The sequence below is a fragment of the Lontra canadensis genome, unplaced genomic scaffold, assembly GCF_010015895.1.
Source record: "Lontra canadensis isolate GAN:19392208 unplaced genomic scaffold, GSC_riverotter_1.0 scaffold48, whole genome shotgun sequence".
In the NCBI taxonomy this organism is placed as follows: domain Eukaryota; kingdom Metazoa; phylum Chordata; class Mammalia; order Carnivora; family Mustelidae; genus Lontra; species Lontra canadensis.
Window position 1 is genome coordinate 4,537,476 of NW_022631042.1, and position 19,791 is coordinate 4,557,266.

Sequence of the window (19,791 nt, forward strand, 5' to 3'; positions counted from 1 at the left end):
AGAAGGTATGTGCATCATACAGACATACGTGCGTGCGTGCGTGCGTGTGTGTGGTATAAGGACACATAGTCCATGCTGCATTTATCTGTCAGAGACGGGCAGCAGATAATCCTAATCTCTTAGATATTTTAAGAGAGAGCATGACCAGATTTTATCACGGATCCCAAATCAGGCAAGTTGCTCTGATGCACTTTAGGTACATTTGTGTTGTTTGCACAGGTTAGTGTAGCTGCCAAAAGAAGCTGCCTGCTCTGAGCATTTTGGGCTGGGGCAGTTTTCTTACCTAACACAGTGGGTGTCTGTTGCTTGTTTATTTTTACCCCACAATACCACATCATTTCTTACTTAAGGTCCTTTTACCTGGGCTGGACCTGCCTGGCTCTGTCTCCTTGCCTGCCTCCCTCCTCCCTCCCTGTCTCTCCCACTCCAGGGAACCTGTGTCAGTGTTTTGAATCCCTACTTTGCTCCAGCAGGGAAACCAGACAGATTAGAAGCTAAAGCACATTTGACTGAAAGGCAGCTCTTCGCTTTCTTCTGCTGCTGCTTCCCCTTCCTCTTTTCCCAAAGAGACATGTAAACACATGTATTTTCCTGTTTAAATTTAGCGAGTTGGTCCTCTGCCTGTGCCTTGATTTAGCTATTGGGCTGAGCCTTGCTCCTCCCTTCCCTACTCAGTTAGAAGTCACAGGGATCTGGAGCTCGAGATTCCAAATTGAGCTGGCCTCAGGCCAGGTGACCTTTTCTTTGTAAGTTTCTTTCCTAAGCAGTGTTGGGGGGGCGGGGACCTGGGATCTCTTTGGTGTTGTTGGGTGTGTGTGTGGGGGGGGAGTTAGTGAGGAGAGAAAGGGGGTGGAAGAGAGTAAGGGCTGTTGTTAAACAGTTTCTTACCGTAAGAGGGAGTTCAGACCTAGATCTTTCCAGTTAATCACACAACAAACTTAGCTCATCGCAATAAAAAGCTGCTCAGAGCCGACTGGTTCTTTTAGGCACTGAGTCGGAACAGGCTTCTCTCAGCCAGGCATCTCGTCCAGTGGGCTCCGCCAGCGCGTCCGGCAGCACCATGTGGGGGACCAAACTTCTGCCAGTCCTGCTGCTGCAGCATGTCCTCCTCCATCTCCTTCTGCTTCCCATCGCCATCCCCTATGCAGGTTAGTCTTCTCTTCTTCCTTATTAGTCTTCCTTTAACTCTCTCCTGCTAACCTCTCCTTAACACCCTCTTCACCCCAGCCTCAGCATCCTTTCTTAACTCAGTGTGTGGCATGGGTTTGTTTTTTTTTTTTTTAAAACATCTCGTGGCTCTTTCTTTTGATATTCTCTTTTTCTGTTTGCAAATCATTTACAATGATAATTAACATCCCCCCCAAATGTGTCCTCCTCCCCAACCCCAGCCCAGGCTCCCCCTTAGCCTCCTGGTTGTGGACTGTGGGGCAGGAATGAAGTGCTAACGCTGGCTGAAATTTTGCTGGGTTTGGACAAGTTTAAAGCTGAACAGAAGGTCTGGGCTTGAAGAGGGGAGAGTGACTGTCAGTACAGCAGGGACTCCCTTCTTTCCAGAGGATTATTTGCCATGACATTCCTCTACCCCATGTCACTCAGTCAACCTTCAGGGCTAAATGATGACTTTATACAGGTTTTCATCTGAAGAAGGCAGGTTAAACTCTGGAGATATGCATGTCATAAAAATGAAAGAGAAAGCCTCTCTTCTGAGATCTCATTCTGTCTGGGTATGGATGCCTGCCCTTTGAAACTGCAGTGCAAGGGAGGCACAAACTGTGTGACCCTGATTAAAGCTGGCGAACGGCTCCTTTCAGTCTCCCATTTTCTCCCTCGAATTTACAGGTTGGGAAGGAACTGCTGGCGAGTTCGTACTACCTTCCTGGAAGTGTAGAGATTCCATTTGCCTCTTTGGGAAGTTTTCTGTTGTTATCAGGGCAAGAGGAAACATCTGTATTTGTTTGTACTATCATTGTAGTGGCTGAGATGCCAATGGGAGAAGGTAGTGAGCACCATGGGTAGGCACGAGGGAATAAAAGATTGGAAAAATGCCCACATGGTAGACATGGCCCTTTCATAATACAAACCAGAGGACTGGCCATATCTTTGGAGATAAGCTAAATATGAAATTTATCAGAGCTCTGATCAGTTTCTGATGTAATACCCTGGTTGAAAACATCTAGAATTTGCTAAATGACAAGGGAAAGCATTCTACCCACATGGCTTTCTTCTTCTATTTTGTGAAGTGGTCCTTGTGAAAAACAACAGTGCACAGGAAGGACCAGTTTGAAAACATGTAGGTACGATTTCCAAAGAGGAGAAAAGAAGTTAGTCAATCAGGCAGGTTATCATGCTCGAGGTGTGTCATGCTAAAATGAACTCTCATAAGGCATTGCTGATTTTAGGGGATTTTGAGCGTAAACTGAAATCACGGCTAATATTTGGAGGGCTTTCATTTTTAAGGATTCAAATGGTGACAGTCTGAAGTATATTATGGTTACCTGAAATCATCTTGCTAATGCAAAAGAAACAGAATGTGGAAAACCCAAACGGTAGATCAACCATAGACAATGTCTATTTGTTTTTGGCACGCATTACGAAGTTTTGGCAGGAGATATACATTCATAATTATATTTCACTTTGGCTAATGTTGAAATGACTGCGTTTCCTGAGTATAGGGAGAATGCAGCCCAAGAGTGTGCTGGCAGGCAAGGCAAGGCCAATTGGGAATTACAGATATGCTGTGAATAATTCCTGAAGTGCATAATGCTAAAATTGTCATCAAAAAAGGGTATGGCTTAGGTTGGGTGACAAATTTATTTTGATAGATTTTTTGTTTTTTAATAACATTCTCCAAAATGGAGACCATGGATAGTCCTTAGAACATACAAAGTTTGTCCTTTTTTATATCCTCTAACATTAAACATTTAGGATTTTTTGTTGTTGTTAATTGCTTTGGTTATACTTTTAGGTTTATCCTATAAGTCTACACTTGTACATATTGCAAAATAATACAATGTTAGAAAAGTAGTGGATACTATAATGAGGTGACAACCAATTATAAGCAGAATGTATTATGGAGATCATTTATTGCAACGTTTCTTAAGAAATACGCAAATAGTGGATCCAAGCCATCCCTATAGGAGGAGCTGATCTACGTAGAATTACCCCCATCCACTTCCACCTACACTGGAAACAGATATACAATTCCCTGTACCAAAAGAAGTACTAAGTAAGCATCTAATGTCCAGGAACCTGTGGGAATATAAAGATGGACAAATGAGAAAGAAACCTACATTTGTTAAGCAACTATTATGGACAATGTCCTAAAAAAGAAACTATCTAACTCTAATAAGATTTGCAGTATTCAACTTATTTTACATGGGGAAATTGAGGTTAACGACCTTAATTATCTTATGGTAAAGAGATAGAGCTGAGATTCCTACCCAAATCTATGAGAAGGCAATATGTGCTTTTTTTTCCCCCTTTTATTTATATTGAAGCCAGAAACAGTGAAATCAACTGAAATTGCTTTTTAAAAATCCATTTTGCTAAGCAATATATGAAAATCTCCGTGTTAGAAATACTATAATACTATGGTTTAGAGTTCATTTCTAGCTTAAGAAATTTGGGGGAAATATGGTACCCAAATTGAATATGAAAAAATGGATAATAGTATGGTCAGTACGGAAGTCAGGGGAACACAAAGTGGCCAAAGACGTAGAGGTGAAAAGTATGAGGACAGGTAACCATGTGCGACTGGTGTACGGAGCACCTGAGTAGTATGGCCTGTGATTAGAAAAATGAGATAGGTTTGCTTGCATAAGCATGAATATTGTGCCAAACTGTTCTGAACATCTTGGGTAGTAGTTGGAAATCTTAAGAGTAGACAAGAGACCTGACTTATACTTCAGCATGGTTGTTTTGGTTGCTGCGTGGAGGGAGAGTCGTTGGCAGAAACAGGTGGTGAGGGAAGAGACCAGGACAAAATGTCTGTGACAATGACATCCTGAACAAGGAAGCTGAATTAAGATGAAGAAGGGAGGCCCTGAATCACACCTTGATTATCACTTCATTGTATAAACCTCTTTGGAAGGGATTATTTTGCTTACTTCTCAAATACCAACTGGGAAATCCAAGTCCTAGATAACAGCAATGAAACTGTGAACTAGTATTTATGATTCTTGTCTTTGGGAAGGCTAAAATCTCCAGTCACAACCATTCCCTCCATTAATTATTTGTGTACTTTCATCTTAACATCTTGCCACTTCAAGCTGTTAATCACTAATCATGTGGGTAGGTTTCTCAGAATATGTGGAGCCAGATTCCTGCTTCTTTCCACACCCTGCAAATCCTTTCCTTGCATGATTTTCCTTTGAAGTCAGTGGTTAGTCCATACAGAGAAGAAAATATATGAGGTACTGAGAGAAATGAGTGTGAGGCCAGGGACCAGAGGGAGAAATGTGTCTTTCTTCAAGCACCTTGATACATTTGACCCTACTTTCTGTTTGTAGGTTTTCACTAAGATCCTAATGATTTCAGCTCTAAAACAGGGATTTCTGGTTCTTCAGGAAATATAGCTTCCAGAATGTTTTCCCATACTGGGAGATGAGGAGAAAGGAGTTGTAATTTAAAGTACAAGAAAGCATGACAAAGTTGCAGTGATCTCTCACCCTTTGATTTCATTTCACTATTTTGTTTTTAAACTTCAACTAATAATTATGCACACACACACACACACACAAAGTACGGAAAAATCTGATCCAAAGTGGTGGTTTTTGTTGTTGTTGTTGTTTTTGTTTTTGTTTTAGTTAGTTTCTTCCCAAATTAAGCTGATCTTTTAACTGAAAATTTTCAGTAAAACAATCATCAGTTGTTAATACATATGGAAGAAAAAGTTGGAAATCTTTTCAGAAAAGGAGTTTTATTTTGACATGCTGTCTTTTAGATGCCTGTTTAAATTTTTCTTTTATTGAAGAAGAAATTAGTTTTATAGATGCCTGGATTATATGATGTACAACGAGCTTGAACTTCACATTTTTGAGTAATTTGTTACTGACCCAGTAGAAATGACTAAATTATAAAGGAAAGCTTCTAAATCATGAGAAATAAATAGTGAAAAGAGGATTCTGGTATCTGGTTCCCATTGCCTTTGGTTAGCTCTGTAGCCCCATACAAGCTTTTCACTCCTATCTATTATCTATTATATCCTATTATCTAGTAAAGGGAAATCATAGATTTACTTGCTTTTCTGAATGCTTTTTGATCTTTAGATGAAAGAGGTGATGGAAAAACTTATCAACAAGCAAGAATTAGACTACTTTTATGAGGTATAGTCACACATTAACACATCTCAATAGGACAACAGAGGATCAGTAGGATTAAACACAACGAACAATCCCACAGAGACCTCTTTTCTCTACAGTAGTCTTCAATACTTGCCTTCATATTGCATGGTATTGAGCCAAGAAACTGGAGCATCCACAAAGGGTTCTGTTTTATTTGCTAATTAGTAAAATACATTTCTGAATTTAATGTTTGCCTCAGGCTTTTAAATTTAGTTTTCTGCTCTTCTCTCACATTTAGATATGTATAATAAACACATTATTCATCAGGCCGATTTTAATTCTATATTTTTAGGTAACTGAATTTATTTGAGAAATATATATATGTATATAACCCACATATCTCTATATAGTTTTATTTAATAGATTTTCAGCTTCCATAAACTACTATTTGTTTCTAAGAAATACTCCAATTTACATAGGAAATCAGATGATTACTATTCTGTGAAACACTTCACAGCACTTAAGATATAGTGCACTATGGTCAAAGGAAGAAACTCCTAATGCAGAGACATATCTTCCATTAACATGGTTCTGTGGCAGAAACCAAAATGTGAAAAGAATTATACCACTTCTTTGCTTGGGAGAATAACAATTTCTTTTCTGTGTCAGAAATTAAAGAATGGAATTTCAAAAACAAAGCTGAAACTTTGCATATTCATAACATTTTTATCCAAATTAATGTCTAAATATTTACTTAATAATTATAATTTAAATAGCTTCAAATATAACATAACTTTTATTTTAGTAGACTGAGTCATTGGTATATTAGCATTTCAGGTAATTAAACAAAGTCATTTGGCAAGTCGGTAAGAATGCCCAGGATTATCATCTGTCTGCCAACATTATGCAAGTCATTTGCTCCACACTCAATAAATAACATGTTGATAGATTATTTGGTTGAATGAATTTCTATGTTAAAATGTCTTTTAAATTATATCTGTTGTACCATGGCCATTCCATCTTGTAGGGCAAAGAAAAGTTAAAAATGAAAACATTTTTACAGAAATTAGTACCAGTCTTTTGGTGATTGTGCTGTAGAGTTTTACAGAGGACCAGAAATTTAGAGACTTCATGTTTTCTTTTATTTATTGTGGACTTCAGGTTAGGCTGGACATTAATGATTAGCATCTGCATGTTTAATGAACCAGCTGGAGCCAGTGGTTGCTGGCAAATTGAGGGTATGATGCCATTGTTTGTACCTCACTCTGCTAGCCATATTTCCAAGTTTTCTGCACAAAAATTTTCACCTTCTTTTCTTGGCACATTTCACCACATATAAAGACCAGGAATGCATTTCCTGTTTGAGCATCCAAGTTTCTTCTCTACTGATAGCTCAGAAAATATTTATAAGCCATATTTCTACCTACTTAGAATTGTTTTTAAAGATGGCATCATGAGTGTTAAAGAGTGGGGGCTGGGGGTTCTGAAGTGAGCCAGCTGGGTTTCATATGAGGTTTGCTAAATGGGCAATTAATTTTTCCCTGTGTCTTGGCTTCTTCATCTTAAAATGAATATATTATTACTGCCTTTGTTATAAGGATGTTCAAAAGAACTGGCAGGCAGAGGAGAGGCACAATCATGCCCATCCTTATTGTACAACAGATGCAGTCTCTTAGACATTTTGATCCTCATTTTGAAGATGGTAACCATCACTAGAAACTAGGTAACTTTGGGCACATCAAGAATGAAGCAGTAGTTCTTGATACTCTAAAGTCATCTATAAGATTAAGTCCTTACGATGTTTTAGTTCTGTTTTTCCCATTTTTAATAGGAGGCTTCGTGCTAGATTATCTAGGGGCCTTGTAGAATACACTCATGAAGAAAAATGATATTGCTACATTAAAGCTTGAAGTTTTACATACATTTGATTTATAGCATTTGGCTTACTTTCAAGACAAACAATTCAGTTATACTTAAGAAATAGTGCCCCCAAGCACAGAAAACACTTCTGTAGGAAATGAGAAGGGCTAAAATATGAATAATATGAAATAGTTTAAAGCGAGCCAGAAGAATTTATCCATTGCACCATTTTTAGTGAGAAGTTTCTCATGTGTAATTGAATTGACTTATCTAATTAATACTATAACTTACATAAAGACCAACTGTAGAAGGAAATGACAAATTTAATTATAGAGCATGATATGATATGCCTGGGCATTTGCTTTCATACTGTTTGGAGAATATCATGTCATTTATTTCTGTAGAGTGAACTCTGTCCAAATTTTTAAAAGCATATTTCATTTCAAAGTATGTAGATGAGTGACCCTATATGACAAGTTACTTATTCTTCAGTGCTTACAATATTCTTCTCTTGCTCTTAACTATCCAAGAGTATCAATCCCCACCTCACTTCACCCCCAATCCTTGGAGCTCTAGAATGTTCTCAGATAAAATCACTATCTTGTGGATGATCCTTAAGGAGATTTTTTTCTATATGAGCCTTAAAAGCTTTTCCTTCATTTTTTAAAAAAAAATTATTATTATTAATAGAAGGACAGAAGAAAAGAAGAAACACACTTCATGAATTCAAAAAGTCAGCAAAGACTACTCTAATTAAAGAAGACCCATTACTGAAGATAAAAACAAAAAAAATGAACACTGCAGACCAATGTGCCAATAGATGTATTAGGAATAAAGGACTTCCATTCACTTGCAAGTAAGTTGCTTCATTTTGTTCTTAGGATAACTATCCAAATATAGCATCTACTAATTATCATCATGGGTTTTTTTTTTTTCCTTTGTATTCAGTGTAATTTGCCCTTAAAAGCATAAGTTTGACTTTAGTCTTAACTCATTATAACAGAAAATGTAGCTCTAAGTTGATGGAAATATGAGTAAAGGAGAGCACATATACACGTATCTTTTAGAACTCAGAGTGCCTTTGGTTATGGAATTTGTGTTTTCTCATCTTATGAACAGTTGGACTTTAGAAACTAAAATTCCATTAGATTGCCTTTTATCCAACATTTTAAAATATTCTATTCAGAGTAAATTTTTTTTCTTGCAAGAGGAGGGAAGGAATTTTCAGAATATAAGTTGGATCAGAGCCAGAATTTACTGCAACTTAAATCATTGTCTTTAGGGATTTAAATAAAAAGTGTTGAGAGAATTAGATTAAAAAAAAAATAGAAGGATTGGTGTCAGCAGCAAAGGCTGTTCAAAAGGAGTTAGGTGTAGTGATGATGAAGTTTCAGGTGAAAAGTTAAAGAAAGATTCAAAGAGGTATGAGGGGATCCAAATGGAGGGTTTTCTTATCATTTGAAATTCCCTGTATAACATCATAGGGAAGAATTCCTTCCTACTTTGCCAACGATCTCAAGGATAAGACTTGGGAGTTTTGGGCCACAAAGGAGACTCGTGCATGTGAATAGTTTTCTGAATTGCCAGAAGAAAATGCAATCCTCATTCTTTGTAAACATTCCCATCCCCTCATTTGCTTTATACCCATTTATTCCCTATTTCCTTCTGTTTTTTACAGGACTGTGCATGATATCCTGTCAGTTTTGAATTTTACTCTACTGCATTTGGACAGTGACATGTAATGTGAACCCATTTTAGTAATGCTGTGGCAAGCGATGCTAATCTCATTTTACCTTTTTCAGAGAAATGAGTGTTACTTACGGGCCTGGGGGAAAGGACCTGGTCAGAGGAGGTCCTCAACAGATGTAGTGGAGGACAGACTATCTCCCTTCTATTCATTTACAGCTCCTCTGAAAGTATTTTTATTGCCAAACTGCCACTTTCAGGGAGATATTTCCTGGCAAGTGGAGTGGGGAATTGACTTTGCAAGTATATTCCTATGATAATTCTGTTTCTTTTCCTGACTTTCATGCCTTGAGATTGTTAAAAATAAATTAGAGAAAACTACTCTCAATCAACATCAGAGCTGTGTAGATTTATGGTGATATTCTGATAATTGAGGAGGTTGGATTTATTGTATTTTCACCTCACAGGCTTGGGAAGGTGGGGCAAGGGAAATGGGAGAACTTCATCTTATTATTTATTTTTAACTCTGAACTTGAAAATACAGTGTCCTGAATCCATGAGAAAGGAAAGTATTATTATCTTTCATTTTCACCTTAGTCAACCTTATCTCTAGAAAGCAAAATAAAACAAAAACCTTCCCTATGTTTTATTTAGGAGGAACTAGGATGATTTTGCTGCATTAGAGAACACATGTAACTTGATTAATCTTTGCATATCCCATGTATATGAGGTTTCATACTTTCCTACTATATTCTGGTTGAGTTACATTTAGCTTTCAAATTTACTGCAAACTGTGCAGAAAACCACATGTATAATATCTTTGTACAGAAAGAATTCTTCTGCCCAGAAATGTGTCATCCTTCTCACTTGTCTATATATATGCACATGTATTTGCAATCACTAAATACATTGGTTGTTCAGAACTGAATGGACATATTGTGATACTCTGAAATTAGATTCTTAATGAATTAAAGGATCTTTTTGCAGGCTTGTTAAATGGACTAGAGTCATTGAAAGACAATGGCAAATATGCAAAGTGCTTGGAAAACACCAACAATGCTGTGTGAAAACATCTGTGATTCAGTGGGTGAGGGGTGGAACATTCTCAAACACGATCTCCTCCTGAGAAGGTATCAACAATATTGATTTTACAGAGATCGAAGTTCTTTTTTGCTGGGTAGGAAAGAGGACCAGAATGCCTGATTCTAAGCTCCTCAGAAAACTGCTATCCATGACTTGACTCAAGAGAAGAAAATACGAGGCTTTCTTCTTCCACCCATGACTGAGTAACTGGTACTGGAATTGCCTACCTGCTGTAAACAACTAGAAACTAGACAAAGTAAATTACTGAAAGGAATATAATAATTAAAATAGGATAAGATAAAGACTCTTAAAGTCAAACTTAAAAGAAGATGCAACTCTAGAATCTGCTTTTTGGATCCAGTCTATTTGGAGGTGTGAAGTGATTCAAGGAAATACTTTTCTGAGAGAATATGGCATTGTAATGGAATGAACAAAAAGGGTGAAGTCAAGTCAGCAAAACTGGAAACTTGGTTACCCACTTGTCAGATGGAATTGCCTGTGTGTATTCATGGAAACAAATCTTGCATGTTCCTGATGGGGCTCATGAATCACCTCCAAGTCATTCTCATGTCAAAGCCATATTATCCATAGAAAAGTAATTATATATGTGTGGCTCAACTTTATTTTAATGTGAAGTAAAGTAGCAACTGTAACTTTAACATTTGGTTTTAGATGTCTGTTTAGTTTTTTTATATGTCGTCTTTTTCTAATTACTATGCCTTCAAAGTCATTTAACATACCCACAGCATGCTATAATAACATTATAGAGAATTTAACATGTATTGCATAAGGCTACAGTCCACCAGATCAAAATTCAAGTCTATTAATAGCCAATCCTCTCAAGTTACCTGCCAGCTCTGCAAAAATATACTTTTTTATGATTTGCTCTTAATTACAATTTCAGCTGTAAGATGTTCTTGTAGTTAGATATTTCAAATCTTCAATGTGTAAGTCAAAGCTCAAAGTTTATGCATATAATTTTTTGAAGTTATTTGGATATTGAATAAAATGTACTATATAAGAATATGAGATCATAGGTAAAATACTTTAAATGATTTTATAACATATTTTGTGTTTCATAAAAGTTATTTCTCCGTATTTAAAATTATTTAAAAGTTGGCAATTACTAAGAAATAAGGGACTAGCTTGGAATATCTAAAATTATGAGAAAAATATGTGTTCTTAAAAGATATTATATGGATTAGAAATGAAAAAAATCATTATTCTTAGAAAATCTGTATTTCTTTTAATTAGTTACTTAAACTAATGGTGGTGGCACTGTAATTAGCACAAACATAGTGAGGAGTTTTAATACTATTTCTTAAAGGAAGGTAAACAGTTCAGTTTCTACATTTCTACATTTCCACTTCATTTTCTACATTGTAAGACATGGTAACACTTAATATGTTGAAAATTTTATCAAGTTCTTTACTATTCTCAGTTAAGTGTTTTTTCCTACTTATCATTTTGTTTAGAGAGACATTTTTTAGTGAACAACAAAACCCAATATCATACTTAGCTATAGGAATGATGATTGTAGGAGTGACACATTTTAGTAATTTTCTTCAAGACAGATATATCAAGAGCATATGCAATGTGATATTAATAGATTTTTTAAATTAAAAATACCTAGCAAGCAAGTCTATTTAGGGAACATTGCTTTACATAAACACTGATCCTGATACAAGATTTTCATAGCCTTTAATAAGCTTCCATGTTTTATAACTCACCAAGAAGGGATATAATATGCAAAATTTTACAGACATTTGATTTCAGATCCCTTTTGCCAGGAGAATCTCCTGGACTGTGATTTGTCTAGTACATTTTAGGAAATATCCTTTTAGAATATACTTTACACAATTACAAACTTTGGGAATTATTCATGATATATCAGATATAATCATTTGTACATACTTACAAACAAAATCTTCCCACTTGCTGTGTACTTACAAAAAAAGTCTTCAGAAATAATCCAGGCAGTTGTGTTATATATTGATTTTGCTTGTTTAAGACTTCATTTTTCTACACATTGTTTAAAGTAATGAGAACATATCTAAATAGTATTCTTATATTGAAATCTACACATATGAAAACTTAATTTTGTTCTTTCTTATTTGGCCTTCAAAATGGTAGTTTCAAATATCACTCATGTTTTTATTATGCATATATAACTGTGTGTTTCCTTTTATATTGCCCTCCTTGGTTAAATCATGTACCCATTCTTTAAAAACTATATAAATTGTAGTATTCCTTCTTTTCATTTAGATATTTTTTTCAGGGCCTTTGTTTTTGATAAAGCAAGGAAACGATGCCTCTGGTTCCCTTTCAATAGCATGACAAGTGGAGTGAAAAAAGAGTTTGGTCATGAATTTGATCTCTATGAAAACAAAGGTAACTGGTTCTCCCTAAATATTTCATAACAATATAAAGCATAAAATATATGTAATTTTCTGTCACAGTGCTCTTTCCCACTAATTTTTCTATTATATGCTGGATCTGTTACGCAGTCAATTAGTCCTTTAAGAGAGTATACTAGTGTCTTGACTATTTCAATATGATATTTTAAAGAGAGTATTTCCCAAACTTCCCGTAATTTGACTGCTCCCTCCCTCTTTATTTCTAAGAGCATATCCTAGAACTGATGTTGTCCATGTTCATTTTAGAAAGTGCCACCTTAAATTAATAGTTTAAAACACCTTATATTATAGTATATTTTGATCTTATTACATAGTATTTTAAATGTTAAAAACTTTGGGTAACTAATCTGTCATGGTGGTGATTGCTGATAATAAAATGTGGAGATTTTGAAATATTAGTTGTGTCTTTTCCTAATTATATACTTTGAAAATCTTTAAAAGAAGAATTGACATTATATTATTTGTTAATGTGTCTATTTTGTTTATCTGATACTATATTCACAGGTATTTACTTTGGTCCAAAGCAGATTTATATCAAGGAAATAATTGGAGAATGTTAAATAAATATGAGTTTTACAAAATAAATCTCTTATCACATGAAATAATAATTATGGATTATATTTATGATAATAGTATTTATTTCAAGTTAAGTATTTTCTTAAATTGTATTGTGTCATTAAATTTGAGTATTTGGTAATATACACAAATATCTCCCTGTTAAAAACATAGACACTTAAATTAAAATTAATTTATGATAGAAAATAAGATAATCCTAAAAAAAAGAAAATAAGATGACCTCTACATATAAATCCTAATCATAATTTATGATCTAGTATAAGATCACCTTTTAATTTTCTAGGTTTCTAGTAACTGTATATACTATTATTTAATAGGAATATATAGTTTGTTTAAATTGAATTGCTTTATAGTTTTGCAGCCAAATAGTTAACAAAAATATAGAAAATAAGAATCAATGTAATACAACTGTCACTTAGACATACACACAGACGCATATACAAAAACCTATACAATTTTATTAAGATAAATATAAGATAGTTATTTTTATTATCTTAAAGTAACCCTTTGAGTTGAATAGATTTTACATATTATTTAATTTTTATTTTTAACATTTTCTTAAAATAGTATGTATATTTGAGCAAATCATTCTGTCAAATTAAGTTTGCCTGGCCAGTTGTGTATATGGCCTAATCTACATTAAGTACATAGACTAATCTCTGCTGTTATCCAGGAATATAGTCATAAAGTTAAAACTTCTCAGAAGTCTTTTTCTTGTTTTGTATTATTCTGAAATGTATTGTTTTGAAAATAGTAGAAACTGTAGGTAAGAAATGTCAGTATGATTTGAGAGAACTTATAAACATTAAATACTTAAAGATTTGGATAGAATTTTCTTTTCTTTTTAAATATATATAACATATGTTACACATAGTTATAAAATTTTTCCCTGCTTTCTTCTGATAGACTACATTAGAAACTGCATCATTGGTAAAGGAGGTAGCTACAAGGGAACTGTATCTATCACTAAGAGTGGCATCAAATGCCAGCCCTGGAATTCCATGATCCCTCATGAACACAGGTAAGCAAAGCATGAAAAAAAGAGGGTAGAACCTTTCTATTTTACATGTGTGTTAGCAATCTCCTGTGAGTCCTTCAGAATAATCCTATGGTTCTATAATAATGGCCAATTTTGCTGAATTGCATTAAGCCAAGGATTACGTGAATTCATGACTGAGATTCAAAGATGAATAAATTTATCATGAAGATGAAGCCTAACGGTATCTTACCTAAAAACTGTCAGCTCATACATCTTGGTGTTGGTGAGGAAGTAATGAAAAGGTGATTAAAAAAAATTTTTCCCCCCTCCTCTCTTTGCCTTCCAGAAAGTACAGCACTCTGCAGCTGGAGTGGAGAGGTTGACCCTGATATAAAAATGATGGATCAGATTCTGTCCTGAGCCAGGGACTGACTGTACTTTAACTATGGTGGTACACAACCTTGGCTACACTTTAAAAATCACCTTCTATGAGCCCTTAACAAATCTCACCACCCAGGCATCAACACAGGCCAATTAAATTAGAATCTTTTAGGGGAATAACCCATGCACTGGCATTTTGTTTTTTAAAGCTCCCTAGATGATTCCAAAGTACAGACAAAACTGAGAACCTCTGCTAATAACTCATACCAGAGACTGACCAGCTTTCCCATTTTACCTATTGCCTAATGACTTGAGAAAACTTCTCATTGCTTGGAAATTAAATGTCTACACTGCAGAGAAGAATTGTGTTCATTATAACAGATGGATTCTATTTAAAGATGAGTAAACACAGCATCCATGTGTTCATTAGTCTGAGAGTTTTAATCATCATGGAGGAAACATAGATTTCTAATACTCACTAAAGAACTAAATTTAGCCCCAGTTTTTCAGGATTTATTTCACAAATAATTTGGACAGGAACTAAGTTTAAAACAGTTCTCCCTGGTTAGTAAGTGTATTGGAAGATCTAGTTTACCATGAGCCAAGTACCTTGCTGAGCAGTCTATCTTGTTTATCTCATTTAATCCCCCCAAGAACCACATAGTGGGTGGTTTTATTAATTCTGTTTTATATGCAGTGAAACTGAAGAACAAAGAGCCTTAGGAACTTTTTAAGGTCATGCACAACTAGTAAGTGCTCTGGCCGGAAAGTGAACCCAGCCAGTGTCACTGTATAACCTGCGTTTTTAACATAAAATAGAGCATGAAACACTGAGCAGTAGGACACAGACTGTGACTTGTTTTTGCAATAATGTTGATGACTTTGCCTTGATTAATTCACTTTTTTATCTCATTTAATTCATTTTTTTTTCTTTGAAGATTTTATTTATTTATTTGACAGAAAGAGAGAGAGATCACAAGTAGACAGAGAGGCAGGCAGAGAGAGAGGGGAAAGCAGGCTCCCTGCTAAGCAGAGAGCCTGATGTGGGGCTCGATTCCAGGACCCTGAGATCATGACCTGAGCCGAAGGCTTAACCCACTGAACCACCCAGGCACCCCATCATTTCATTCATTTTTGAGGGGCATAATTATGCAAGATGATTTTACTTCTTCTTTTTTTTTTTTTTTTAAAGATTTTATTTATTTATTTGACAAAGAGAGATCACAAGTAGTTGGAGAGGCAGGCAGAGAGAGAGAGAGAGAGGGAAGCAGGCTTCCTGTGGAGCAGAGAGCCCGATGCGGGACTCGATCCCAGGACCCTGAGATCATGACCTGAGCCGAAGGCAGCGGCTTAACCCACTGAGCCACCCAGGCGCCCCGATGATTTTACTTCTATAAACAGACATGAGTTAATTGTCCCATCTATAAAGAAAAAGCGTTAGTTGCTCCACACTGGAATCAAACCTGTGATTCTGGCCTAATTTAACACTCGCTAGTAAGTATCTAAGCTGATTAGCTTACAGGGTTCTAGTAACAGAAAACAACTAATTTTTGCCCCAAATTAGTTACTTACAATAACACACAAATACCTCTGAAACATAGCATTATATTACAAAGCAAAAAATCCAATATAATTGGTTTCTTCCCTCATAAGCATTTGCATGGTGTGACTCCCATGACACCATATGAGGAAAAGATTTTATTTAAATAGATCAATCTAAGTTTTTCATGAACAAAGGAATAGCATTTGAAATCAATCCTACCCTAGTTGAGTGCACTGGACTGACCCAGTAGAGGTCTTATTTCAACCCAAATTCTCTATGATTGTGATTCTGTGTGAGAAGAGTACATGTGAAATAGATCTCCCTGGGAACTGGCTTCCCAGTCCAATCAGCTATTTTACCAACAAACATTTCCTTGTGATATAGAGATTTAGGGCTGAGAAGATCTTGTATATTAATCAAATCTTCTTTTGTTTGTTTTTTTGTTTAACAATGGTAACACTTAAATTTTATCGAGTAGCAGATTATTGGTTTATCTGCATGAAAACTTTACACTTTTAAGTTAAGTGTTACCTAAAGATTAACTTTATGAGAAATGGAAAAAATATACATATACCTGTCTGGAAGAGTGATTTATTGTTGACTCCTAAATTGAAATATTTTACAAGTAGCTTAATGGGAAGATGATGATAGATGATGAAATTAGTATAGAAGCTTAACCAGAAAATCAGGTGACTCGATATCTACATCTATATCCTTCACTGGCCACCAGCATTCATTAATGAAGCAGATGATGGAATAGATCAAGTTTCCCATAAATGCAGTTTATATTAAAAGAAAAGAAAAGGTGACTAGCACCCAGAAGAACCAATTTATAATTCAAAGTATATGATGATATTACTAAACTTTAAATATTTCTTTACTTCTCTCTCTTAAAGCCTTGCTAACAATGACAAAGAACCACGAATAGTATATATGTGACTAAAAGTTTATTACAGAGCCTTTGACTGGCAAAGGACTTGTGTGTAATTCAACATTGGTTGAATGAACATATAAAAGTGGAAAGAGCAGGGCTGGCTTCATCCCTTGGCCAAGAATAGCATGCTAAAGAAAAGAAGGCTATACCTCAGGACACAAAAGAAAATCAGCTAATTTGGATAAAAAGCCATATACACCAAAGGATGAAGAAAGAGATGACCAGACTGTCATGAATGTCTTAAAAAGAAATTTCATATGCGTTGACATAGAATCATGGAAAGCAGCACCTTTCCTTTTCAGTTGAATTTTATTAGTTCCAGTGAGAAATTTTTTTTTTAAAGATTTTATTTATTTATTTGACAGAGATCACAAGTAGGCAGAGAGGCAGGCAGAGAGAGAGGAGGAAGCAGGCTCCCTGCCGAGCAGAAAGCCCGATGCGGGGCTTGATCCCAGGACCCTGGGATCATGACCTGAGCCGAAGGCAGAGGCTTTAACCCACTGAGCCACCCAGGTGCCCCAGTGAGAAAATTTTATTCATATTTCTGCCATATCTATTTTGATTTCTACTTTTTCTCTCTTCTTACTTGTATTTTTACTACTAAACCATTGACTGATTCATTCACTACTTCTTTACAGCTTCTTTTTAGCTTTACAAATCCACTGGCAAGGTATATGTGTTCTCTGTGTGTTTGTGTGTGTGTGTGTATACAACAAAGGTCTACTCCAAAATCATTGATTTTTAACTAAATCCATTATTTCATTTCTTCTAAGTAAACTCAGTACATAAAATGGCAAAAAGGACCTTATAATAAATTCACGCCATATATCTTATAAGTGAAGAAGTGAAAAGCAAAGAATAAATAAATTAGGTAGGGACTAAAGATTAGTGTCATATAAGTAGCCAAGTGTTATTTTGGGGGCAACAATGTAGATTTTATGATTAACAATAATTTATTCTTTCTACTCTACTATGCCAAGTTTTTTTTTTTTTTCATAAAATAGAGTTATAGGAGCATTTTAGATAAATTTATGCATTTCTTTACAAAAAACAATCTGAAGTAAAAGTCAGTTTTGATTCTGTCAGAAAAATGAGTATTTCATTAGAAATTTATTATGAAAAGTTGTTGGAAAACTGGCAAAACTGTAAGAAAATTTCAAGCAGTGGAACAAACAAAAGGTATCTTAAGCTATTCTGGAATAAAAGGGCCAAAATTAATAAAAAACATGCCTTCTTTTTATTTTAAAATTACTGTTAGAAACTGTGAAATCATGATTAGCGTTAATTGTATTACAATTTACATCAATGATATGGCCTGATGTTTAATTTTTGTTTCCCCACATTTAAAATGCTAATGAAGCAAGGATATAAATTCTATCTAAAGACATTTTGGAATTTCATAATATTTATAATACTAGTTTCTTTGAAAATGTTTGGTTAGTAGTAAGTCTCTTAAAGTAGACTTTTTTAACCAATAATTTATATTTTCTGAGGACTTAACTTTGGCATATTTCATGTCCAAATGAAAAAATGTCATTATGAAATATTTCTGGGTACCCAGCGCATACCCATATACATTTTGTGGCACAACATAACGAAAAAACAATGATGTCTAAATAAGTTTCAATGGATCAGAAACACATTTGACTTCACTTAGAAGTACAAGTCAAAACTCAGAAATACTAAGAGTACAAATAAAGCTTTATAGCAATAATGAACTGAGTATCGAAAATGTAACTGGATTTTCAAAAAAAGTTTAGCGTCACCCATGGTATATATTCTTCCTTACAAGATTTTTTTGCAATCAGTCCAGCAGAAGAAAGCATCGAGGCCAATGCCACAAGCAGTACAAACGAATGAAAAAGCCGTTGGATTTTTCTGATTTTGTGTTGAAATACTTTATGCTGATAAAACTATAACTAGGGCATTACAAATTTCAAAAGAAGGCAATGCATTATAGTCTCTGCACCCAGTGGCAAACTGTTACAAACACAGTCTGGAAGCACTAATCCACTAAACCCCAGTTGCAGTGAAGATTGCTCATTTTTTGAAGAGAATAAATAATTCTGTTTTTCACTGTGACAGGGTAAACACTACTAAATGGACTGAGCTTAATAATAAGTAGCATTTATTGAATGTTGATTACTCTGTCATCTCTTTGAACTTCTCAAAAACACCCTAAAAAGCGTAAGATGCTGTAAGTTACGGTTATACTCCGTGTGCAGGTAAGCTAAAAAGCTGAGAGAGTCTAATTTACCTGCTGGGGTCTCCAGTTAGTTAAAGAGAGAACTGAAATTTGAATCCAGGTTTAATTTGATTCTAGACCTTTTTGTTTGTGTCACTTCATCAACCTGTTTCTCAGCTGGGCAGAAAAAAAGAGGGCTATTCTTCATGAGAAAAGGAATAAACAAGTAATTATCTCGGATAAGCAGTGTAATAGTGAGATTTCAAGGTCGACTGCAGTGTTTCTTCCATTCTCTCCTCCGTGGCCTTGCTCAATCACGTGCTGTCTTTGAGGGGAGCTTTGAAATTGTGGTTCGAACAAAGTCAGTTAGGTTCTAGAATGATTCGCTATTAGCTACTCCAGAGATTAGTCATTGTTAATGATGTTGAATGTGGGAATTTGGTCAGGTAAATATTTATAAAATTTAAGTATCTTAAGGGTGGATGAGAATGATAGAGTTCAAGTTAATAGATATGGAGGTCTGAGGTAGAATAAAGGATTTCTGTACTTCAGGAAAAACTTGCCCACTAATGAGTAAAATTAAGAGGCCCAAAATAAAGTTGCATGCTCTTATACTGTAATGATTATCATTTTAAAACTAGCTTTTTGCCTTCGAGCTATCGGGGTAAAGACCTACAGGAAAACTACTGTCGAAATCCTCGAGGGGAAGAAGGGGGACCTTGGTGTTTCACAAGCAATCCAGAGGTACGCTACGAAGTCTGTGACATTCCTCAGTGTTCAGAAGGTAAATGAACCTGAATGCCGTGTGGGGCACTCTGCTCCCGCTTTCTGTAGAACTGCAACTCGCATTAAAGGTTAACAGAGA

General features: G+C 35.2%; 1 protein-coding gene across 4 annotated transcripts in view; it reads left to right on the plus strand.

Annotated features, from left to right (window-relative positions):
* Nucleotides 1-580: 580 nt before the first annotated feature.
* Nucleotides 581-19,791, plus strand: part of HGF (hepatocyte growth factor) — a 76,957-nt gene continuing 57,746 nt past the window's right edge. For 2 of the 4 annotated variants that reach the window (XM_032873253.1, XM_032873254.1), the window contains exons 1-5: nucleotides 856-1,148; nucleotides 7,833-7,998; nucleotides 12,190-12,302; nucleotides 13,811-13,925; nucleotides 19,568-19,710. In XM_032873253.1, the coding sequence (XP_032729144.1) occupies nucleotides 1,061-1,148; nucleotides 7,833-7,998; nucleotides 12,190-12,302; nucleotides 13,811-13,925; nucleotides 19,568-19,710 (625 nt within the window). In that variant the 5' untranslated portion in view covers nucleotides 856-1,060. Of the gene's footprint in view, nucleotides 747-855; nucleotides 1,149-7,832; nucleotides 7,999-12,189; nucleotides 12,303-13,810; nucleotides 13,926-19,567; nucleotides 19,711-19,791 lie in introns of those variants that run through there. The other 2 variants (XM_032873251.1, XM_032873252.1) reach the window with 2 other exon arrangements.